The 26,620-nt window shown below is 41.3% G+C and overlaps 1 protein-coding gene across 7 annotated transcripts in view; it reads right to left on the bottom strand.

The window, feature by feature from the left end:
- TNFRSF19 (TNF receptor superfamily member 19) overlaps positions 1-26,620 on the bottom strand; it is a 101,575-nt gene that overhangs the window by 34,392 nt on the left and 40,563 nt on the right. For all 7 annotated transcript variants that reach the window (XR_005598013.1, XM_039537076.1, XM_039537093.1 and 4 more), the window contains one exon: positions 19,455-19,540. Coding sequence is in view for 6 of the 7 variants with exons in the window: in XM_039537076.1 (XP_039393010.1) it covers positions 19,455-19,540 (86 nt within the window). In the remaining variant the exon portion in view is untranslated. The remainder of the gene's footprint in view (positions 1-19,454; positions 19,541-26,620) is intronic.

Here is a 26,620-nt window from a genome sequence, read left to right as displayed (position 1 = left end):
TATATCCTCACGTTAAAACACTATAAATATGCTTGATGAAAGAGAATCAATGGGGAAAAAAACAGAAAAAAAGTTTGACATGAAAGGAAATTTCCTCCATGTCTAGTGGGAAAAGTAGACTCTTACAGAGCAGATCTGCAGCTAGCAAGCATCTTCCTTTTTAAAGATTATTTTTAAAAATATTTATTTTGTGATCCTGTAATTTTTCCATTTGGACTGTAACTTCCAGTTTTGATCATTACCCTTTTTGCTGCTGCCTGAGCAGTCGTTGATCTGATGTTACATTTCTTGCATATCTTAAACTACCATTACTTCAAACAAGAGTTTGCAAGATCTCATCCTTATGGCCCAATATTGCACAAATTTATGCATGTGAGTAAATTTATGTCAAATTCTCCCCTCCCTATACTAGTTGCACTTGTTGCCTTCTAACCCTGTGGAGGAAAGGCAGACTACCAAGATTTTTCTCTTAAATAGTGCTGTCCACTGGAGGAACTCAGAATACTTCATAAACATTGGCCCAGATTTGCAGTTATTTAGGTGTCTAATTCCTATTGATATCATTGGGAGTTAGGTGTTTCAATCATTTTGAGGGTCTGGGTCATTAAGCCTCCACATTCATGTGTGACAGCATTATTCTAGGGCTGTCAAGCAATTAAAAAAATCATGATTAATCGTGTAATTAAAAAAATTAATCGTGATTAATCGTGCTGTTAAACAATAATAGAATACTATTTATTTAAATATTTTTGGATGTTTTCTACATTTTCAAATATATTGATTTCAATTACAGAACAGAATACAAAGTGTACAGTGCTCACTTTGTGTTTATTTTTATTATAAATATTTGCACTGTAAAAAACAAAAGAAATTGTATATTTTAATTCATCTAATACAAGTACTGTAGTGCAACCAGCAGAAGTTTGATATTCTTTTTTTGGTGGTTCGGGTTATGTAGTTTCCACATTTGAGTGTTGCTCTTTTAAGACTTCTGAAAGCATGCTCCACACCTTGTCCGTCTCAGATTTTGGACGGCACTTCATATTCTTAAACCTTGTGTTGAGTGCTGTAGCTATTTTTAGAAATCTCACATTGGTACCTTCTTTGCATTTTGTCAAATCTGCTCTGAAAGTGTTCTTAAAACGAACACGTGCTGGGTCATCATCCAAGACTGTTATAACATGAAATGTATGGCAGAATGCAGATAAAACAGAAGAAGAGACATACAATTCTGCCCCCAAGGAGTTCAGTCACAAATTTAATTACTGCATTATGTTTTTAACGAGCATCATCAGCATGGAAGCATGACCTCTGGAATGGTGGCCGAAGCATGAAAGGGCATACAAATATTTAGCATATCCGGCATATAAGTACCTTGCAACACTGGCTACAAAAGGGCCATGCCAACGCCTGTTCTCACTTTCAGGTGACACTGTAAGTAAGAAGCAGGCAGCACTATCTCCCATAAATGTAAACAAACTTGTTTGTCTTAGCGATTGGCTGAACAAGATGTAGGACTGAGTGTATTTGTAGGCTCTAAAGTTTTACATTGTTTTGTTTTTGAGTGCAGTTATGTAGTAAAAAGATCTACATTTGTAAGTTACACTTTCATGCTAGAGATTGCACTACAGTACTTGTATGAGGCGAATAGAAAAATACTATTTCTTTTATCATTTTACAGTGCAAATATTTGTAATAAAAATAATATCAAGTGAGCACTGTACACTTTGCATTCTGTGTTGTAATAGAAATCAATATATTTGAAAATGTAGAAAAAACATCCAAAAATATTTAATAAATTTCAACTGGTATTCTATTGTTTAATGGTGCTATTAATCACGATTAATTTTTTTAATTGCAGATTTTTTAAGTTAATCACGTGAGTTAACTGCAATTAATCGACAGCCTTACATTATACCTGTTTTACAGATGGGGCAACTGATATACAGAAAGGTAACATGATTTGGACAAGATCAACAAAAAGTCCCAAGAGCCTATAATAATAATATCACTTAGCGCCTGTAGAGCACTTTTCATTAGTAGATCAGTATCTTTATTCCCATTTTACAGATGAGGAAACTGAGGCACGGGGATGTTAAGTGATTTGCCCAAGGCCACCTAGTAGATCAGAAAGAACAGAATCCACAACTCCTGACTCCAGCCATGTGCTTTAGCCACATGACTATTTTTCCTGTTAGAAATGAACTATTAGGGCCATGATTTTTAAAAAATGGGTTACTTAAAGCAAGGTTCCTAATTATATATTTTGATACCTAAATAAAATCGACCTAATTTCCAAAAGTGCTGAACACTTGACATGTTCCACCAAAATCAACTAAAATACAGAGTGCTCAGAAGTTCTGAAAAATCAGACCACTGAAAATAGTCTTAGAACTTAGGGAGACAAAATGTATTTGGGGTCTGTGTGTGTGACATGCTTTAGGGGGAAAAAAAACATACTGCGCACATTTTACACATAGCAATGAATAACTAGCAAAGTTGATTCCTCCAGACATATCAGGTCCCCAGATGGTGCTGTGCATTTGACTCGATTTGTTAAGCTTTTAAAGCATTATACAACGTTGTTACCATCTGTACATTAATCTGTTTGCTATGATGTGGTGTGCAAATTTAAATTGTAAGCATCAACCACAATCACGGTTTTGCTTTTGCTGTTACTACAATGGATTGTTAACTCTGTTTGAATCAATGCTTACTGTTTTTAATATTTAGTGAGAGATGCATTTTTTTATTGGTATATGCACTTATGTGGCAGGAGGGGCAACAAGTACTACAGACACAAGGAAGGGGGATGTGATGAAATAAGTTTGAGAACCACTGATCTATGATGATTTAACTTGACATCAGCTTGGGTGTTTAAATTAAATAACTTGTTGTCACAATCCATAGTATGTGGAGTTTCGTATTACAAATTTATTTAAAAAGCCCCCAGAAATATTGGTTATTTCAAAAAGAGGATTCTATATTTTTTACCTCTAATAGTAGTTCTAGACTTGAAGAGGATAAATAACTCTACAGGACTGCATGGTTCAGTTTGTTTCCTCACACACCATGGAAACAGTCAAAGAAGTTGCTTAAATAAAATCTCTGTAGAAACCACTCCTTGTACTATCGAGAAATTATCAATGCTTGACACACACATTGTTTAGTTTGACATTATGACCCTCTATGTATATTTACATACGTAAAAGAGGCATAAATCTACCGGCACAAAGAAACTTAACACTTCCAATCTTAATTTAAAAAATGTTCCTACACTCTAGTTGCTCTAGATATTTATCAGAAGTACAAATGCTTGAACATTTAGAAACCAGGAGAAAACTAATATGCTATAATAAAAATGAAAAGTGAACTTAGAAATAAAGCTCAGTGGAGGTGGCCAAAATGCGAAAGATATTCATTAGGGTATAAAATATTTCAGTAGGATAAAATTAGACATCAGCACATCAGCACTGTAATGCTTTCATTATAATCTACAAACCTATTTATTTATCTTTTGCATGCAGTGATCTGTGGTTTGACTCTCACTTCTCACCCTTAGAAGCTTACCATGTCTGCATATCAACAGAACTCTACATCTACTTATGTTTTGCATTTATAACACTCAGTGGTGTACCTGCTTAAGGTTTCATTTACTTTTACTCTTTGTGTTTTTATGTATGATGTATATCTGTTTCATACAGAAAAATAAATGTTTTTTAAATTGAAATGTAGGCTTAGCCTTTGGAACCATTCTGGTGAGTATTTCTGAACATGTCCAAATTACAATCACAAATTATTAAAACAAAAAACAGATCTTCAAATCTGTGCACACAAAACCTGGTGACTTTGTGTGCCTGGATTAGAAGGTCAAAACTAGTTTAGTGTTATCCAAATGGCAAAATATATATGCCAGAATTTTATTCCAGAATTGGTTTAAAGCAGAAAAATGAAATTAAGTATATCAAGTCTCACATATACAAAGGAGCATGATAAGGATGGATCCCTGTGTGGAGTAGCGCTCCACAGATTTCAGTGGAGGTCCACCAGCAGAGATCTCACTGCAGGATCAGGTTCACACAGTTCAAATATCATAAGCAGTGCTGCGCTTCACAACCTTGCCTGGCATAAGACAGTGAACCTATCAAAAGTTAAATTTCTTTATACTATCTTTTGCTCAATTAATTTCATTACAGAACATGCATTACCAGTATATATCTGATCCCACTCCTACACAGTTATATATTAAATTCTTCCCCATATTAATCTTTGCTCCTTATTGTCCACATTCATTCTGGATTAAGAAAAAAAGTAAAGAGAATGTTCCACAAGTTCCAAAGTTGAGATAGAGTAAATGTGCTTAAAGATTCTTCCATTCTGAAAGTTTCCACTGGTTTGAGAGCTATTCCCTATACTTAAAATGAGTACTGCCACTGGAACCAGTAATATCTCTAAAAAAGAAAATGTAAGTAAAAGAATTGAATATATACAAAAATTAGTGCCTCTTTTACGTCTAACTGAAGGTATACATCCAATACATGTAATACTACACTCTTCAGTTGTAGACACTTCCACCACTGTGAATTATTCAACAAAACATTTCTGATTCACTGAAGCAAAAGATGCAATTGTCTTGGAACCTGCAGATGATAGCTTCTCAAGCTTGATTCAGAGTTGGGTCTCATCTCAACCTTCTCCTGCTTCTTTCTTAAAGGTGCGGGAAGGGGCTACTGCAGAGAATGAAGCAGAACTTCTTAGGAGCAGGAAAAAGCACCCAGAAATGTGGCTCTCTTAATACAGCAATCACCGAACAGTGACTAAATAGCAACTTCATTCTGAGTACAATTGTAAGATGTTTTAAATAGGAGTTTCCTATGAGCTGCAGAAAGTGTTCCTGGAAGTTAAACAATTCTAGACATGCTCCACAGGGAGTGGAGTTATGCTGTATACCCATAACTGACAGTTCTGGTTCTGTCTCTTGAATTGTACAGTAGAAAGAGAACCCTCTGTAGGAAAAGTCCAGATGGCTAAGAAAGACAAGCAATTTTCTTCTCAAATTAATCTTTGATTTGACTGTACCTTTTGGTTTACTGAATTTGTTGGTTTATTGCTAATGACTAATCCAAAGTACACGATCCTCTCCAGGCTCTCAACTCATGCACTGTGATACAGTGATGGTATTCAAAATATGGAAATAACCCTTTTCCAGGAACAACTTCATCTGGAACTGCCTGATTCCTAGAACTATCCCTATTGCAGAGTTCCCTTATTATGGTGACTTTCCCCCATCATATCTTTCAGGGGCTGGCCCTTTAAATGTGCCAGAGCCAAAGAAATCCAGTCCTAAAGAACTGATTGCTGCATCTTTCTCTCCTTTATCTTGTAAAAACCTGCTATTTTTTTCCTTTCTGGTTGCTAAGGAGATGGCACATTCTCACAAATATAGTTTTTGAAGTGTGTTCTGAAACATCCTCTTGTAATGGGTAAATCTCAGATTAAGGATCCACGCGTTATCAGGATAGGAGTCGGTTTTATCATCAGCATACTGTACATCTGTTCTTTATATTCCTTACCTCCTACTTTTATCTCAATTCTTTAAGAGCTCTGTTAGATTGTATCAGCTAAAGTTTTAATAGCTATATGTGTAGGGAAGTAGAGGGTACATCTGTTTCTGTGCCCTTTTTAAACTCAGCAGAGACTAATAATCCCACTGGTGGTTATGCAAATCCTTACCTTAGAATTTGTTTGAATTATATTTGAGAAAACTATTTCAAGACTATTATTAAAGTTTGCACAGTCATCTGATGTTTCATCAGCTTCAGAATTACTGAAGCCAATTTCTTCTTGGGCTAGTAGACAAGAAATTACTATTAAATATAACAGATCAGTAAATGGCAATTAAGGCCTTTTTATATCTAATTAATGCATTTGTATCTTGTAACGTAAAAAAAAAATTAGAATAAATTGACTTGAAATCCTCAAGCTGTACGTGTAACTAATCTATATAACCAGGTCTCCTGTTCTATTTAGTCTGACTTTTATATCCCCTTGGGTGTTGCCTTAAATTACACTGAAAGCTCCTCAGGTCATATATTGTCTTTTGCTATGCATTTGTACAGCATATGCTGGGCCCTCATAGGGGCTCTACTGCAATACAAAATAATTTAATGATAATAAAAAACTCCATATATTGATTCTTAGAGGAGTATTCACTATGCTCTTTCCAGAATTAGACATATATGTACTCAATTCTGTACACTATTCTCCAGAGACTGATTCTTCTCCAATATTTCTTCTTCTTTTGTAATCCTCATCCAAATTAGCTTTTTGTTCCTTGATTGTAATCAAAATATATGATAAATTCTTCACAGTTAAACAGTTTTACTATTTGAAAATTCTTAAATAATTAGCTTAAAATATACAGATTCATATAGATTTCAAGGCCAGAATGGACCACTGTGATCAGCCTCTTTATTGGTAAATGCATTGGTATTAGTGGAGAAAACACTGTTTTCAATTTTTCAAAAAATGTTTCTTTTGTTTACCTGCTTACCCCCAATTCTAAATATTTAAATATGAAATTCAATTAAGACAAGTGCAAAGTACTACACTTAGGAAGGAAAAATCAAATGCAGAAATACATAACAGTGAATAATTTGCTAAAAAGTAGTATGCAGACAAGGATCTGGAGGTTATATTGGACCACAAATTAAATATGAGTCAACAATGTGATGTAGTGGCAGAAAAGCTAATATTATTCTGAGTTGCAGTAAGTGTTTTATCTAAGTCACAGGAAGTAATTGTTCTGCTTACTCTACTTGGCACTGGTGAAGCCTCAGCTGGAATACTGTAGCCAGTTTTGGGCATCACACTTTTAAGAAAGGTGTTCACAAATTGGAGAGAGTCCAGAGGACAGCAACTAAAATGTTGAAAAATTTAGAAAACCTGACCTATGAGGAAAGGTTAAAAAAACCTGGCATTATTAGTTTTGAGAAAAGAAAACTGCGTAGGACAGGGACATGACAACAGTCTTCAAATATGTTAAGGCCTGTTATTAAGAGGATGGTGATCAATTGTTCTCCAGGTCCACTGAAGGTCGGATAAGTAATTACCTTAGTCCGTAGCAAGGGAGATTGAGATTAGATATTAGGAAAAATGTTCTAACTTCAGGGATAGTTAATTACTGTAATAGGTTACCAAGGGAGGTTGTAGAATCCCCATCACTGGAAGTTTTAAAGAAAAGGTTAGAGAAACACCTGTCAGGGATGGTCTAGGAATACTGCATAGACCAGTGTTTCTCAACGACTGGTCTGTGGACCGGCACCCAGGGCCAGCTGTAGGCTTTTTGCCACCCCAAGCAAAAAAAACCAACCAAACAAAAAAAACCACCCTCTGAGAGTGCAAGTGCTGCCCCTAGAATTGTGCCGCCCCAATCATGTGCTTGGTTTACTGGCACCCAGGGGCGGCTCCAGGCACCAGCACAGCAAGCACGTGCCTGGGGTGGCCTGCCGGTTGCTGTGAGGGCGGCAGGCAGGCGGCTTTCAGCAGCGTGTCTGCGGGAGGTCTGCCGGTCCCGTGGCTTTGGCGGCGGGGAAGCCGATGGTGTGGCGTCGGCGGACCTCTCGCAGGCATGCTGCCAAATCTGTGTGACCCCACCTGCCTGCTGTGCTTGGGGCAGCAAAAAACATAGAGCCACCCCTGCTGGTGCCTAGAGCTGGTCCTGCCGCCACCAGTCCCTGAGATCTGCTTGACACAGTTTAGGATGCAACAAGCCACTCCCTAGTATCAAAAAGGTTGAGAAACACTGAACTAGATGACCTCTTGAGGTCTCTTCCAGCCCTGTATTTCTGTGATTCTACTGATGCCTAAAAAGTGTATACTTGTATTTCCACTAAAGTGCTGTTTCCAAAGCATCAGCCAATTTTCTAGACTGGTACAACATACAAGCACCTGTGAGTGCCCTCAATTTTCATTTACTGTAATGAAGCTTTCTCCATCCTGCAGACATTATATGGTTTTGGCTGACTCTCAGACAACTACCCCTCATCCAGGACTAGAGCTATATAAAACACCAACACAGTGAAATAAATGAATATATAGATTTGAATATTAGCATACTGAAAACATCATGACTCATACTTCTTCACACAACTCCTACTGGTCCCACATTAAACATGAGGTGTAACAAGTAAACCCAAATAAGAGGATGACTGATTTCCCAGAAGAGGGAGAGATCCTTCAGAACTGACTCTCTCTGGGTAGTTTTTCAGTGAACACTAAAATAGGTGCATTGAATTAAGTATATGTGTGTTTCATCTCTCTCAAAGTTGGAGTGTGATTGCCTATACTATTCTGAGAATAGTTTGGAAACTCAAACACAATGAAGCTTCCTAAGGCAAAACTTTATCCTTTGAAAAGAAGTAAGAGATGGAAATTAATGTTTTGGCATAGCTTTCCTTTTACTTGTTAATTATCAAACTTCTATCTTCAACCAAGAATTCTATCCCTTGCAAAACACACACAAGTACATCTTCTAATGATCCTGAAATAAAGTTATGATAAATATGGCATTCAGAAATTATTTCTAAAAACTTGACTGTAGGACAACGCAGATGATAAAGCTGAGTTTGTGAAGAAGAAAGCTCTTATTCAAACACGTTTATCTGCAGAGATGGAAAAAATAGGTAAAGCAAAGTAAAATGCCTTTTTGGTAAATGTTCTCAGTTTTTCAAGTCTGCCCCAGTCTGCCAGCTCCTCTTCAAAATGGAAGACGCCAGTAGGATTGTTCAGTTGTATGCTTTATTTGATAACATTTGTTTTCTTTGGGTATGTCTACACAGCTGACGTTAAAGTGCTGCCACGTCGCGGCTCCAGCGCTGGGAGAGAGCTCTCCTAGCACTGTAAAAAATCCCACCTCCGCGAGGGGAATAGCTACTAGCACTGGGAGCGTGGCTACCAGTGCTGTAGCACTATCTACACTGCCACTTTACAGCACTGAAACTTGCATTGCTCAGGGGGATGTTTTTTCACACCCTTGAGCGAAGAAAGTTTCAGCACTGTAAGTGGCAGTGTAGACAAGCCCTTAGTTTTTCCTTTATTTCCTATTTGATGAGACCAAGACTAGCTGCAAGTATCTCACTTACTTTGTCATAATTTCATTGCTGGACATGGACAAGTCAGGGTTAGACTTGCATCTACTTTCCCGTTCCCAGCCTATAGTGTTGTTTGTTTGTGTTTGACACTAAATCTCTAGCACAGACAGAAGAGTACCAGTTGCCAGGAATACATTGTAACTATGTCTGCACTTCAGTTTAGAAAGTGAATGCATATAGCCATAGCACAAATACACCAAGCACTCCTAATCTAATGTTTGACTGCTGCACCATAATGTTGGGGAGGTTATTTATAATTTATTTGAGCTCAGTATTTTAAAATATGGTATATCTATGTATATTTAATTTTTTATTATGCCAAATTACACAGAGAATTCATTGTTTTCCCTTGAAAGTTTACACAAAAGTGATAATTCTCCTGGCCTTTAACACTCTTTACTTGTCCATTATAGAATCCTTTCAACTTCATCTTTAACAATCCACAACTTGTTTTTCCATGAGTAAATATTTAAACCAAATTTCTGTTTTAAAATGTCTGCAGAAAGACAGAAGATAAAAGCAAGAACTAACTAGGTAATAATCAACTGCTCCCCATACACAGAGGTCCTCATCAATGGCTCAGACTTACTATGAACCTTTAGCCCAGGAAGTTCATGCCCTTATGGTAGTGTTCATAAGCAAATAAAAACTTGCCAAAGCACCTCACAAGACAGTTAATTTATTGGAGCAAGATATTCAAACTTTTCCTTTTTCTCTATAATAGCTCAACGGAGTTAGTTGCACAAATATTTGTCATTCTATTTCACATTGAAAGAAAAAGGGATTAAGGAGTGATAGAGCATTAGACATCTAAAAGCCAAACAGTACTTAGGATTGGGGGAAAGCGTATTTTCATGTTTTGTCATTTATGTTTCTCAACACCACTGTGTTTTCTACTTAAGATTCAAAAGAGAGACTTTTCCCCCCTTTAATGTTACAGGAACCCTACAAGACATCAGTTTATTCACTTCTTTGAGAATTCCCTATCAGTTCCTTATATAGAAAACCTTCTGGGCTGCTTTGAGGACTGGAGTCAAGACTTTCCTAAAGCAAGAAAGCTCATGTCAGAGACCGGTGAAGATCAGACTACTCAACCCCTTAGTTCACATATCATACCAGAAATATTGCACTGAGTGAAGAATTTCCATTAAATAATTGACCATTTTATATTACACTTATATAGACAAAGTTAAAATTAAAATGTGCTAAACAATTGTCCTAAGAATTGTGCACTGGTATACACTTAGTCCTTGTTTCAAATCATGCTTAGTAGCTATGGACTTTTTAAAAAAACCTTTCCTTTGATTTTTCCAAGGAAAAAAATACATGGTATCTGCATAAGCATTCTGTTCTTATTATAATACCATTAAACATGATTAACTGTGTATCTACACTAAATTTCGCTAGAATTTCCCAAATTACTGCCAACAGCTCAGTTCCAATAGTGGTAAAAGCAGTAATGCACTCAGCGCATAGTCAACTTGTGGAACTCATTGACAGGGGATAATGTGAAGGCTAAAAGTATAACTGGGTTCAAAAAATAATTAGCTAAGTTCATGGAGAATAGGTCCATCAATGACTCTTAGCACGACCACTGTCAGATAACATAATACTTGGCTTACGTGGACCATGGGCCTGATCCAGGATGACCATGCTTATGTTCTTAAAAGTGCTACTGTAGACAAGAATGAATCAAGGTCTGGAAAATCTTGATTTGGTGAGACACTTGAGAATCTCATTCTACATAGTTTATCCAACAGAACACTGAAATGACTATTACAGTTTATAAGCACATATATAGGGAGATTTCTGATAGCAGATGGCTCTTTAACAGATAGTGATGACAAATTCCAGTTCCTGGAAGGTGAAGCTTGACAAATTCAGCTAGATGAATAATACTACTACTTAATTCTCATTGTGCTTTTCACCAGCAGATATACATGGCATCTTACCTCCAAAGCTAATATTACTCCTGTAAGCACAAATTCCTACAAAATCCATAGAGAGTGTCTGGATATCAGATCTCAAGACCCTTCAAGAATTTTTCTTGCAGATCTAAGGACATCTGAGTTTGGAGGCCATGGCCCTGTAGGCCTCCAAACCCTTCCTACTCAGGTACATAAATCAAGAACTTCTTGGATAGCTTTTCAATTTTCATGGTTGTTTCATGGGAGGAATGATATAACCCTATATTTCAATCATTGTAGACTGTAGAACAGAGGGAATCTAGACTTCCAGAGTGAAAAACAAAATTCAACCTTCATGTATGTAACTGATTTAAACACACTTTTATTGGTGCATTTTGAGTTCCCAAAGGAACGTTGGACACTTATTTGCTATATAAGAGATGATTGAGAAATTTATTTTTATGTGTGATAAGGAAAGGAAAAGTGTTTTCTTTTCCCGGTTAATTATGTAAAATTTTATTTCAGAAGGTGCACCAAAATGTGAGGACTCTGTCCACTTCATTCACATGCTGAAATGTGACACTGAATTTGTGAACGTTTAGTTGTGAATAGTTACAATATAGCAAAAGCTTTTTCCTTTCTTCATGTTTTCTCCATTTCTACACCTGACTCCATTTAAGGAATTATGTGCTATGAAGAATGTGAGAGTCTTATGAGGTATCAATTATATTTATTTCCAAATATTGGCTTTTTTTAAAGCAAATTGTAAAATGCAATTTCACTGTGAATTTAAGATAAAAAATGGTAACATACATACAGGGCCGGTGCAAGGATATTTTGCACCCGAGGCAGAACTTCCACCTTGTGCTCCCCCTCCTCTTCCCTTCCCCCTGGAGCACCGCTTATTATCAACTTTAAAAAATGAATACAGTGGAGGGGTAGGTTCTAAAGTCAGCGCGTAAGAGGAAAATCACGTATAATGAAAATGACCATAAAGTACAGTACACACTGTATACACTAGAACAGGGGTCCTCAACCTATGGTACACGTGCCAAAGGTGGCACGCAAGCCGATTTTTTTTAATGGCAAGCTGCGGGTCCCGGCCGCCACTTAGCTCGCTACCGGCCTGGGGTTCCATTAGACTTGCTTCCCATGGGATCTTACCTATCGACTCCCTGAGTTTGCTAAAGTCTGCCTTCTTGAACTCCATTATCTTTATTGTGCTGTTTTTCCTCCTACCATTCCTTAGAATCATGTACGCTATCATTTCATGATCACTTTCACCCAAGCTGCTTTCCACTTTGAAATTCTCAACCAGTTCCTCTCTATTTGTCAAAATCAAATCTAGAACAGCCTTTCCCTAGTAGCTTTCTCCACTTTCTGAAATAAAAAATTGTCTCTGAGACATTACAAGAACTTGTTGGATAATCTGTGCCCTGCTGTATTATTTTCCCAATAGATGTCCGGGTAGTTGAAGTCTGCCATCACCATCAAGTCCTGTGCTTTGGATGATTTGTTAGTTGTTTATAAAAAGCCTCATCCACCTCTTCCTCCTAGTTAGGTGGTCTGTAGTATATCCCTACCATGACATCACCCTTTGTTTTTATCTGTTATTTACTTAGAAGGTCCTTTTTAAGCTACTTCTGGTAACTGCAGTGATATACTATAATAACATATTGTTTTCAAAGATGTTTAGTTAGTGCAAATAAAGGATTTTTAATAGGTTTAGTCAAGAGCTATTTATGCTTCAGTTGCAAATTCTCATAACTTGCCACAGGAAACATGAGAAACAAGTAACTGCGCTGGTTCCTCACGTTATTTTGTTGAAGACCATCAACCTTGAGTTGATGGAATAAAAAAATCTCTAGTTAAGATTTGGGCTAACTCTTGCAGGTGTGCCAAAGAAAGCACTCTTCTCTGCAATATGGTTTTCTGCCCACTAAGGACCAGTATGAGTCTACCTAATTTGTCTACTTTAGGCTCCATCTGTAGACTCAAACCCTATTCTTTAATGAAAGGCTAAAGCTGTGTTAACTAAACAATTCAGAGTTGTTTAAAAAAGGACCGATCTTGATTCTTTCACCATCTGCGAGAATCAACATTTCCAGAAGCTTGTGAACATTAAGCTATTATATTTACTTTTTTAATCTTTCAACTAAAAGGGCTTGATTTTGAAGGGAAATTCTTACCTATTTTGTGGCCCTAAACAAACAGTGGGGAAAATGTATATGAATGGCTCGCTGCAGTCTGAGCTCAAGGAAGACAGAGCTATTCATTTCTCTCACCTGCCTCAGAGTTCTTCAGGAAGCAGAATTATTGTTTCAGTATCCTACCTTCTTACAGGAACGGACTAGGTGGGAAGATAGGAAAGATTGCACAACATGAGTGCTGCAGTTAGAGTTACTCAGCTGTGAAGCTGGGATGTTAATACTATTGCAGACTTTATTTCAGAAGGCTGCTATGTTTTTCTTTTGTATCAAAAGGGCACATTACAAAAATAGTTTAGGGGTCAGTTTTAATTTATTTCCTTGAGGTAAGACGTTTATCTACCAACTTGTTTATTCAGGACCAAATTATACCTTGAAATATCCCGTGAAACCCCCTTGTTCAAGGTGGTTACTCCAGGTAAGTCAGAGCAGAATTTATTCCTTGGTGTCAAAACTGTACATATACTTATCAAATGCTCAACACTATAAAACTAGCTGGAAAAGGTCCAATTTCCTTTCTAGACATACATCATAATTGGAAAAGGTCCAATTTCCTTTCTAGACATACATCATAATTGGAGGGGAAATATTACAACTTTAATAACTTGCTTAATTTATTCTTGCTATTGTAGAAATCTGACTTAATAGTTTCAAATTTTGTAATCTCGAATAAAAATTGAATTATTCTGACTCAGAGTCATGTAATATACTGCTCTGAATCCATGGCAGAAATCCAGGAGAAGTCAGATTTTAAAAACTTTTGCCTTCAAAGATATTGCCTGAATATCTGGTTTAGTCAGGAAAAATGACTTAGAACAACATATTTTACAACAGAAGTCGCTAAAATTTGAGTGGCAACATAATTCATTTGGAAATTTTTCACAAAGTGATCAATTTAAATCTGACCTCTCTGTCCTCCATCCTCAAAGGAAAAGTGCACAATAGCTTCAAGAGATGAGCTTGGAAGCTTAAATTCATAACTTTTGCTAGACAATAAAAATCACGGACTGAAACTCTATATTTATGGCTTATTACAACAATCTATAACCTACAAACCCCTCTCCACCCCCAGCCATTTTTTCCTGCTTTCCTCCCATGAGTGGAGAGGTGTTAACTGTACACTTCACCTTTGGACGGTACTTTGAAATATGTGTTAACTACTTATGCTAAACAATCTGTTCCCACCTTGTATTAGCTGTGACATTCTGAGTGCATTTCCCAGACCTCAAGAAGAGCTCTGTGTAAACTGGAAAGCTTGTCTCTCTCACAAGTATCATTTGATCCAATAGAAAACATTACCTCATCCACCTTGTCTTTCTATTCACACAAACTTGATATAGCATTTCACTTTTTTATAAGGCTAGGTCTACACTATGGACCTTACAGTGGCACAGGTATACCGCTGCAGCTGCGCTGATGTAAGGTCTTCCATGAAATCACTCTATGCCGATGGGAGAGAGCTCTCCCACTGGCATAATTAAACCACCCCCAACGCGTGGTGGTAGCTATGTTGCCAGGAGAGCTGTCCACAGCAGTGCTTTTGTTGGTGAAACTTGTGTCGGTCAGGGATGTGTTTTTCCACACCCCAGATTGACAAAAGTTTTGCTGACAAAAGTGGTAGTGTAGACAAAGCCTAAGACTTAAGCTAAGATAAAAATTATCTTGCAATCAATATTTTTTCTTTGGGTACAAATCTACATACTTTTTAGTTTTTGAATTAGACTGAATGGAAGTATGAAGAATGTTTATAAGAAATCTGGCAAGTTTTGTTTTTCTGGAAATGGTGTAAAGAAGAGGATATTGAAGAACTTCAGACACTTGTCAATTTGTTTTGCAAACACAGTAGTTATGTTTCTTATTCAGTTTTGAAAGATTTCTTGATTATTTATTTAAATGCAAAGGATAAGAGAAGGTTACTCACCCTGTGCAGTAACTGAGGTCCTTCGAAATGTGTGTCCCTGTGGGAGTTCCACTTCAGGTGTTGGTGCATCCCTGCGCCTTTGATCAGAGAATTTCAGCAGCAGTGAGTGTCTGAGTCATGCATGTGTGGTCCCTGTCTCGCGGTGCCACCGGCGCCTCATCTAGCGCACATGTAACCTGATCTCTTTAGTTTCTTCTCTATCGTAGAGTCCAGGATTGAACTCCGAAGTAGATGGGGAGGAGTGGGGGGTAGTGGAGCATCCACAGGGACAACACATCATGAAGAACCTCAGTTACTGCATAGGGTGAGTAACTGTCTCTTCTTCTTCTTCGAGTGATGTCCTCTGGATACTCCACTTCAGATGACTGTAGAGCAGTGTCCCACTTTGGATGGAAGGAGCTTCTGAGTTGCATGAGTGAGTGAAGATAACACTATTAGTTCTAGCAGTGCATCTGAGCCTAAGTTCTGGACAATTGCATAGTATTTTGTGAACATATGTTCAGAGGCCCAGATAGCAACTCTACATATGTCTATGCGTGGAACATTGTTCAGAAAGGCTACTGAAGTTGCTATCAATCTGGTAGCATGAGTTCTGATCCCAGACAGGGGTTGCAGGTTCTTTTGCCGGTAACAGAGATGAATGATAGTCTTTGTGGGGAGATTGTGGATCCTTTAGAAGTTCTGTAGTGGAAATGAAAAGTCTTCGGGATTTTCTGAAAGGCTTAGTTCTGTCAAGGTAGAATGCTAATGCATGTCTGATGCCCAGAGTATGTATTTCGGAGTCCTGTGCACTCCTGTGTGGTTTGGGAAAGAATGATGGGAGATGGATTGGCTGATTTATGTGGAAGAATGAAGATATTTTAGGTATAAATGTGGGATGTGGTCTTAGGGTGACCTTGTCCTTGGAAAAAAATGGTATAAGGTGGGTGGGCCATCAGAGCCCGTAGCTCACCCACATGGCAGCCTAATGCAATAGCTACTAAAAATGCCACCTTCATTGAGAGGTGTGTTAGAGAGCATGTCACTAAGGGTTCAAACAGGGGCCTGGTGATGCACCGTAACACAAGGTTTAGGTCCCACGGTGGCGTGGGTGCACATATTTCGGGGTAAACATTCTGAATGTCCATAAGGAAGCTTTTGGTAATTGGGTACACAAACAACGATGTCTCGTCGATCTTATGGTGGAAGGTGGTAATAGCCGCTAAATATACTTTGATCGAATGAATGGATAGTCTAGACTGTTTCAGCTCCAGGATGTAGTCCAGTATCAATGGCAGAGGTGTGGAAACTGGAGGAATTCATTTGTCTTGGCACCATATGGAGAACTTCTTCCATTTCTAAGGGTAAGTACTGCGCGTGGTTGATCTTCTTTTATTTAGTAATACGTGTTTAACCTGTTCTGAACAGGCTAGTTCATCATGATGGAACCATGTAGGAGCCACACCTTCAGGTGAAGACTCTCCAGATTTAGATGGTGTATCTGTCCGGAGTTCTGTGATGGAAGGCCCTGCTGGAGTGGGAGAATGCGTGTTGCACATACTGCCATCCGCATCAGGTAAGAGTACCAAGTCTGTCTGGGCCATGTTGGGGCTATCAGTATGACTTTTGCTTTGTCAAACCTATTTTGTGTATCATCCTTGATAACAGTGGTATCCATGGGAATGCATATAGAAGTGCTGCTTCCCATTTTGGTTTGTCTTCTCTTGGTTGCAGGCATGTAAATTCCCAGAGTATAGAGGGTTGTATGGGAGTCTTTCATCGCATGGAAGACTTCATCTGTCTTTGCAGGAACAGTTTCTGTTCATCAAACAGGAGGTCCTCCACAGTGGACTGTGGACTCCCTAGGAGAGCCCAAAAATGGAGCCTGGATGCCAGGCGCAAAACAACCACAGTGGCTGTGGATCTTGCCGCTGTGTCTTCCATGTCTAAGGCTGCCTGAAATGGGGTTCTGGTCACAAGCTGTCCTTCAGATATAAGAGATTTAAAATGGCCTGTTTTGTCCTCAGGGACAGCATTAATAAAGTCCATAAATTTTGAATAGTTGCTGTGCTCATATTTTACTAAAAGGCCCATGTAGTTGGCAACCCAAAATTGCAGAGTTGCTGAGGAACAGACCTTGTGGCCGAAAAGGTCTAGGCATTTCCACTTTTTGCAATTAGGCATGGACCTGTATTGTTGCTATCTGCCGTGGTGGTTGATGACATCAACTACGAGATAATTTGGTGCAGGGTGGGAAAATCCATACCTTTTGAGGGTACATAATATTTTTTGTCATCCCTCTTAAAGATAGGTAGTATGATGGCAAGAGTCTGCCAAACTGTTTTGGCTGGTTCCATTAGTGCATCATTGATTGGGAGCGCTATTTTGGATATCCTACAAATCTCGACTTCCAACAACTTATATTGCGCCTCTGAGACTTGCTCAAGAGGGATGAGTTATGTGTAGCAAATACATAGTGTCTTGTTCTAGAGCCTCCTCCCATTCCTCAGCTGTGTCTTCAGTGGGTTCTGACTGTGTGGGCACTGATGATGGTGGTGGAAATATAATCCCCTCCCTATAGGGGCTCAGGGGCTGCTGTGAGGCCTTCTATAAGTGGCCCATGGGTCCCAGTAAGGCCAGTGTGTTGTGAACAGCATAGGTGGGACCATCCATGGGTGGCTATATCATGAGTGCATGTCTTATCCATAATAAGACCTACATTGTAGAGGTCCAGGTGTTGGCATTGGTTGGGTTGGGGAAGAGTGTCTTGAAGAGAAAACACCTTCTTCCACATCCTCCTCCTCCTCATTGGACAGAGGAGAGGCTAGCGGTGAATCAGATATTTCTCATACTGCATGCACTGGAGAACCATCAGCGCCAAAGAGTGGTGATTCCGGTATCAACAAGACTAAAAGGTCTTTATGATGAAGAAAGTGTTGCAATTCTGGTGGTTTCATTGCTGATGTATTTGTCACTGTAGGTTTTGGTGCAGATGGTAAAGTTGTCATCGCTGATTGCGTCGTTGCGGATGTGGTCATCAGTGCCACTGTAGCTAGTAAAATAGGCAGTAGTGGCATCACCTGTGGTGAAGGTCTGAGTGCTGCTTCCTTAAGCAGTGTTGACAATGCTGTGGTGGAGGAGGTAGGCAGGCTTGCTCTTGCCTCTCGACTCCAAGTCAGTGTGCCTGAGATTGGCAGAGGCCACTGTGTGGGCAGTGCTGAAGGATCCCAGTGTCTCATAGGTACTCAGCTGTGGTGTGGTCAGTACCGAGGAAAGAGACTGAGCCTGAGACTATTTATTTTTGGTCGACTCTCTCTGAGAAGTTGCCGCTCTTTTTCTGGTTGACTTTTTAGAAGAATAAGCCTTCCTCTGTGATGAGGGTGAGGTCTCCAGGGACCTTTGTCTAGAAGGGGTTTTCTGGCCAGGGTCTGCAGCCGGATGCAGGGACTCTTCCATGAGAATGAGTTTGAGACGTAAGTCTCTGTCCCTTCTAGCGCAAGAATTTAGGTTGCAGCAGTGGGCATATTTCTGAGGGATGTATGACTCACCGAAACAGTGGACAGACCGTCCAACACTGGCATGGTGTTCTGGGATGAAAGGCGGTGCTTGAATCCTGGTGAGCCAGGCATAGCTTGAATAACTGTGGTTCACCTGTAAGGGTGAGCCCTAACTAATCTAAGGAAAAAGTTTGGTTTGGGTTTTTTGGTTTTATTTAAGGGCTAGAGTAACGGGGAAGAGAGGGTAAGTACCTAACTATTAAACTAAACTACTCTAGATAAACTGGTTCAACACTAAATGAGCTAACTCTAACACTGTTGGGAACTCAGTCTCAGGCTGACAGTTGAGAAGGAACAGAAGGGGTCACATTGTGCGTGCTAGATGAGACACCAATGGCACCGCGAGATGGGGACTGCGTATACACGACCCAGACGGTCACTGCTGCTGAAATTCTCTGATTGAAGGTGCAGGACACACCAACACCTGAAATGGAGCACCCATAGTTTGAAGAAGAACCCAATATTTACAGAAAGAGACAAAAAAAATTAAGTCACCCAAGTTTTGTTGCAGAATTGGGCTGAATCAACTGGGTTTTGTCATAATAGAACACAGCAACTGCACTGAAACAAAGATGTTTACTTTCTTGGTAGCAAAGCTGATTAAAGAGAAAGCAAGTGGGTCAGTTTCAGCAATGAAAGTACACTTAGCTGAGCTTTCTAGATAAAAGTAGGAAAAAATGTACAAGGCCAAAAGTCGGTCCTGTTCTAATTTGAACACAATGAGCACTTACAGTGAGGTTCATAGGGAGGAGGGGGATCTCCACAAGGAACACACTCCATGTCTTGAAAGCCGCCAAGCTTCGTCTTCCTGTAAAATCTAGAAGATAAAAGAACAGCTTGTAAGTATTACTTTTTTATTACAGTAGAATCTTTACTCCTAGGGGAATTTTGCACTACTGTGCATGCGCAGAATTCATGTCCCCCACAGATTTTTTTTCTCTCCATGGAAAATACATTCTTCTGGAGAAGTGTTGCAGTTACTTCTTTCACCCACCAGGAGCTATTATGGCACCAGAACAGAGGCAACTTGCTCAGCCAATCCCAGAGAGAGACAGGGAGAGGCTGCATTCCTCACAGCACTCTGCCTGCGGGGCCAGATGAGGAGGCACGGAATATTGGGGGGTGGGTGCAAGATAGACAGAGCAAGGCACACGGGGCTGCTAGGAGGTCAGCCTGGGATTCAGAAGGACTAGTAGAGGTGCAGGGACACATAGGGAAGGGGCAGATGTGGTTGACTGAATGGGGGAGGCTAGGGGTCAACCAGGATCTGCATGGGAGAGGCTTCCCAACTCCCCTGCCCAAAATAAACCTGTTCCATACTTCTCCCACCCATACCCAACAACCCTCCAGGTTCACTTCCTGGCTCCTGCCCAGCAATTACTTCCCTCTGCCTCAGTCCTCAGATCCTCCGTTATCCCTGACTCCCACAAGACTTTGCACTGCTTCTGAGGGGTATGGGAAATACATTTCTGTATTGAAGTTTAACTGAATTATTACTCAAAGTTCTGTATTAATATGCCTACTAAGGAATTTATTTGTCAAAAAACATTTCCTGAATTTTTTTTGTTGTCTGTATTGTTACAGATATACTTGCTGTCAGATATTTTGAAATTAGCAAAATAATTGAAACTGGTGTGATTATACTGTGTTATTTTGACAAAAAAATTCAGAATTTTACAGCATTTTAAAATATTGTGTGCAGAATTTTTAATTTTGGGCAAAGAACTGTCTGGGACAGAATTGGAGGACTGCTTACAATATGGCTAGTTTATAGTTATGTAGAATGACATCTGAAAAGTATTAAAAAATTTTTAAAAAACAGTTACTAACCTTTCCATGACTGTTATTCTGTGAAATGTGTTGCTCATGTCCGTTCCCATGTAGGGATGTATATGCCGCACGCACTGTTACTGGAAGGTTTTTCACTCAGGGGTATCTGTTGGGTCAGATTGGCTCTGGCACCCCTTGGAATCAAGCATGGTGCTGTATATAGGAGCCTGCCACCCCCTCATTCTTTCTTGCCAGCAACTCTGACAGAGTGGTAGAAGGGCAGGTTTGGTAATGGACATGAGCAACATATCTTGAAGAACAATGGTTATGGAAAGGTTACTAACAGTTTTTGATTCGAGTGCTTGCTCATATCCATTCCCATATAGGAGATTTCCAAGCAAATGCAGGAGGTGGGTCCAGAGTCAACGACAAGTGACTGTAGCACTGCTCTGCCAAATCCAGCATAATTTGTAGCCTGTTGCATGATGGCATAGTGGGTTGCAAAGGTGTGGATTGAAGACCACGTTGCCACTCTACAGATATCCTGAATGGGAACATGTGCCACAAATACCACTGAAGATGCTTGCACCATTGTGGAGTGTGACGACAATGCTGGAGCAGGGACTTTCGCCAGGTCATAGCATGTGTGAATACAAGAAGTAATCCATGAGGAAATTCTTTGGGCCGAGACAGGGAGGCCCTTCATCCTATCAGCCACTGCCATGAAGAGCTGAGTAGTCTTCCTAAACAAGCTGGTCCTATCTATGAAGAAGGCCAGCGCTCCTCTAGTGAATGGAACCTCTGCTCCTGGCTACTGGCAGGTGGCTTCAGGAAGAAGACAGGGTGGAAAGTGTCTTAGTTATTGTGGAGCTGCAATACCACCTTTGGGAGGAAGACCGTGTGGGGGTGCAGCTGGACCTCATCCTTGAAGAAAACCATGTAGGGTGGTTCTGAAGTAAGGGCCCTAATTTCTGAGACTCTCCTGGCCACGGTGAAGGCCATGAGGAAGACCATCTTCCATGACAAGTAGAGCAAAGAGCATGTCACTAAGGGCTCAAAGGTTCCCTCTGTGAGTCTCGAGGGAAACAAGTTAAGGTCTCAAAGTGGGATTGGCTCTCTCATGTGCAGGTACAGCCTGTCCAGTCCTTTAAGAAAGTGGCTACAGAGTGTGTTAGCAAAGATGGACCTGCTACTCATGCTTGGGTGGAAGACTGAGATAGCTACAAGGTGCACACTAATCAAAGACACCGACAGCCTTTGCTGCTTTAGATGTAACAAATAGTCCAGAATACATGGTATTGTCATTTGCATGTGCAAGATCCCCTTCTGTCCTGCCTTGATTGAGAACCTTTTCCATTTCACCAGGTAGGTGGCCCTGGTGGATGCTTTCTGCTACCTAACAGAAATTCCTGTACTGGACCTGAGGATGCTGACTTCAAAGGATTCAGCCTTGGAGCTTCCAAGCCATCAGGTGAGGGGACTCATGGCTCAGATGAAGGAGACATCAACAGCTGTGGTCTCCTGAATGGAACGCCTGCGCAAACCACCTCTGGGGGCAACCACCAGATGAGGGCGTTGAAATGTGAGCACTTTGTCCAGGCAGTCCTGGCCTGGCCGGTACACTGTCGCTAGCCAGGCCTGAAGCAGTCTGAGTCTCAAACTCATGTGCTTTACCACATATGTGCACAATGCCATGTGCCCCAAGAACTTCGGGCAGGTCCTCGCAGTGGTAGTGGGATGTTTCCTGAGGTTCTCTGTGTTTGAGCTCAGTGTCTGGAACAAGGCTACCACTTGCAGGATGTTTCCTGAGGTTCTCTGTGTTTGAGCTCAGTGTCTGGAACAAGGCTTCTGGTAAGAAGGTCTTGGCCTGGACTGAGTCAAGAATGGCCCCTATGAACTCAAGCCTTTAGATGGAGATAAGGGTCGACTTTTGCGCATTCAGCAACAAGCCTAACCTCTGGAAGGTTGACAATATTAACTGAATGTGTGCTTCCATTCTCTGGACCTGCCTCTGACCAGCCAGTCATCGAGGTAGGGATACACCTGTACTCTTCGTTTTCTCAAGAAGGCAGCAACTACCACCAGGCACTTTGTGAAGACCTGAGGGGCCACTGATAGGCCAAAAGGTCAGAGTGCCCACACCATGGCATCTGCCAATCTCAGGCACACTGACTTGGAGTTGAGAGGCAAGAGCAAGCCTACCTCCTCCACCACAGCATTGTCAACACTGCTTAAGGAAGCAGCACTCAGACCTTCACCACAGGTGATGCCACTACCGCCTATTTTACTAGCTACAGTGGCATTGATGACCTGTCCCACAATGAACCACAGGAATTGTCTGTGGTCCGGAACTAAGGATATGTGAAAATATGCGTCCTTCAGGTAGAGGGCGACATACCAGTCTTCTGGATCTAAAGAGGGGATAATGGAGGCCAGGGAGACCACGTGGTTCTTCAGCTACTTCATGAATTTGTTGAGGTTTCGCAGATCCAGAATGAGTCTGAAACTGCCTTTGGGGATTAGGAAATATTGGGAGTAAACCCCCTACCCCTTAACTCCAGAAGAACCTCCTCTACTGCTACCACTTGCAGGAGCGTTCGCACCTCCTGAATTAGAAGTTGCTTGTGAGAAGGGTCTCTGAAGAGGGATGGGGAGGGAGGGTGAGAAGGAGGGGAAAAACTGAATTCCAGAGTGTATCCTAGTCCTATCATGCGTAGCACCCAGCGGTCTGAGGTGATATGGGCCCATGCCCCGATAGAAGTGGGATAGCCGGTCCACTAAGATAGTGGGTCCAGGTATAGCTCAGATATGCCATCCTTGGGTGCACCCTCAAAATGCTTGCTTGGAGCTAGCTGACTGCCTGGTGAGCACAGATCCCTGGGTCAAGGAAGGTTGGGGAGGAGGCCTCCTCTTGTAATTACTGCCTTGCGGCTTGAAATGTTTTCTCAACAGGACCAGGGTGTGCAGATCCAATGATTTCAGTGCAGCCATGGAGTCCTTCAAGCTGTGCAGCTTAGCATCTGTTCGCTAAGAAAATAGCACTGTGCCTTCAAAAGGCAGGTCTTGGATAGTCTGAGGCACCTCATGAGGGAGGCTCAAGGCCTGTAGCCAAGAGGCTCTTTGCAAAACAACTGCTGAGATGGCTACGTCCAGAGCTGCCTGCAGGGATGCTTTGGCCACCGCCCTGCCCTCCTTGACCAAGGCTGAGAATTCGGCTCTGGACTCCTGGGGCAATAACTTTGTCATTGCTCTCCAGTATTAAAATTGTATTGGCTAAGGAGCACCTGCTGATTTGCAACGTGAAGCTGGAGCCCCCTTGTAGCATAGATCTTCCTGCCAAGGAGGTCCAGCTTTTTGGCATCCTTAGCCTTCGGGGTAGGACCCCATTGCCTCTGTCACTCTCGCTCATTTGCTGCTGAGACTACTAGGTACCCAGGAGGGGGGTGAGTGTAAAGATATTCAAACCCCTTCAGTGGGACAAAGTATTTTCTCTCCATCCTCTTTGCCGTAGGTTGCACAGAGGATGGAGTCTGCCACACACTTAGATTGGTTCTAAAATGGCACTATTTGGGGTAGGGCTACCCTGGATGGACCTGATGGTGCCCAAATGTCCACAAGGGAGTGGGAGGTCTATGCAACTTCCTTCACCTGTATCCACAGGTTTGGGCAACCCTCTTTAGCAGCTCCTGATGGGCCTTGTGGTCATCTCAAATGAGTGCCCTTGAGGTTTCCATGCCCGCCTTATCCAGTGAGGAGGAAAGAGGATCCTAGGACCAGTACCAGTCTTTGTTTTTGTCTGTTTGCTTCTGACGGGTCCCTCAATACCTTCCCTGAAGCACGGTACCTGGCTCAGTGCCTTGGTCCAGTCCCTGCATTGCTAGAGGAGGTGGTTGTGGTGGGGCTCTTCTCTCTGAGGCCTCCCAATAGGACCTCTTTGACTGAGGTCCTTGGACCTGATGAAAAACCCACAGAGTTCAAAAGGGCCATTGCACGGGCATTTGCCATTATGCTGGCCAGCCTATAGGTGTGAATCCTTGGTTCATATAATCCATTCAGTACTGTTGGCACAACTGATTCTGGCTCCTTCTTGAGGCATAGGACTCAGGCTCTGAGTCTGATGCCAAGGATTCACTACCCAGAGACCGGGGAGGGGAGGTGCTGGATGGTACCAGCAAGCGGCACTGGGCTAGGGGAGACCTATGCTGCTGCCTCATTGCCAACTTCCCTTTGGACGGCACCTGGGGCATCAGTACCATAATTGTCCTTGCCTCCAGTGCTGGCTTGTGTCTAGATGGTGATACCGGGAGGGACATCAGATCCTGTCTTGCCTGGAATGCCTTAGTTGTGGACAGGAGCGCCAGCCCTGCACTCCTATGGCTCTTTGACGGGGGAAACCCAATAGCACTGGACTTGACAGCTCTCTCTCTGGTCCGGAGTCAATGGTGCCACAGCAGCAGTCATTGAGCCACAGTGGCCCTGGGTGGGTCTAACACTTCCAGAGTCCTTATGACTGGCAGGCTTTGGGGTAGAGGAGCACCCCCCTTGTCTGTTTTACGCTGTTTCTTGCACAGTACCAGAAAATGGGAGCAGTGCTGCATGCTCTCCTGCACCGACTTTCTCTATACTGGTGAACTGTGGAAGTGCTGGGAGTCATGTGACACTGATGAGGAGTCTCTTCTCGGTGCCGAGGAGGCCAGGCTGCGATGTCTGTCCCTCATGGAAGCTGGCACACTCCTCACAGAGGCAGAGGTGCTTGGTGCCAAGTCAGGGTGACCTCGCTCCGGGGGATGAAGAGCCCACATCCATCAGGAGGAACTTAAGTCTCTGCTACCTTTCCTTTTGAGTCCAGGGCTTAAAACCTCTACAGATCCTGCAACGATCATGCAGGTGGGATTTGCCCAAACACTTGGGTTGAGTGCGGATCACTGAGAGGCACAGGCTTGTGGCAAGCCTCGTATGACTTAAAACTCGGAGACTGAGGCATGCCCCAATGCCGGGGTGGGAAAGCAGGGTCCTACTCTATACTAACAACTATTAACTAACTGCAAACACGAACTACTAAAATTTTAAAGCTATTTACAGGAAAAAATACAAAGAAGTCCACTGGGGAGAGAACTTGCAGAGCAAGAACGAGCAGTTCCGGCGATTGTCACAGGTGGAAAGAAGGAAGTGAGGAGGTGACAGGCTCCTATATACAGTGCCATGAAGGTGTGACTCCAGGGGGCACTGGAGCCGACCCAACAGATACCACTCAGGGAAAAACCGTTCAGCAATGGTGTACATGGTATGTGCACACATACATGTGAATGGACATGAGCAAGCACTTGAAGAAGAACATGCTACCCTGCAAAACCTTCAGAAAAGCAAGATGATTCTCTCAAACACAATTCTGTTGTGAACTGTACAAGAAGTGAACTAGGAGAATGTTTATGTTACAAAACTCATCAAAGAATGAATATGAAGTAGCCAAGTCACCCCATGATCCATGTTTCACCCTCACTCCATTCCCTTTTGTGCTATCACTCATATCATATTTATATTCTGGACTGTAAGCTTTTGGGGGCAGGGACCTGTCTATTTATTTATGAGGCATTTAGCACATCTGTGGGCATGGTACAAATAAAATATGATAGATCTACAACTTGAATCTGTCACCCATATTAGAGTTTATTCGCAAACAAGCTAAATAAAAACACGGGGTTGAAACATAGGGCATGAGGAGTAAGTCAGACAGCTATAAGGAGGAACAAATGAACAAAAAAATAAACAAAGAAAAAACTCCTGAACAAACAAATCAATAAACTACCCCCAAAAATATAAAACCCTAACACCATAACCCAAGCAGAGATTTGACCCTGAAAAGAGAGAAGAGCTGAGACTTTATGAACTTTGCTACTGATTTGGTGCACAATGCTCAGATGCTAGCTATGGTGATGGGCATCAGGATACAATCTTAAAACAGATAAGAGACGTAGCAGAGGATAAATAAGAACTTCCTAATATGCTTTTGAGAGTTAGGTTTTAAAATAACCTGTGCCAGAATATAACAGCCTACAACACCTCACCAACTTATTTAGTTTTGTTTTGAGCCTTGTACTAGGTTTGAATCATGTAAATTGTGGTTTCT

Source organism: Mauremys reevesii, linkage group 1, assembly GCF_016161935.1.
Source record: "Mauremys reevesii isolate NIE-2019 linkage group 1, ASM1616193v1, whole genome shotgun sequence".
Lineage (NCBI taxonomy): Eukaryota > Metazoa > Chordata > Testudines > Geoemydidae > Mauremys > Mauremys reevesii.
This window is presented reverse-complemented; position numbering and strand designations above follow the sequence as displayed.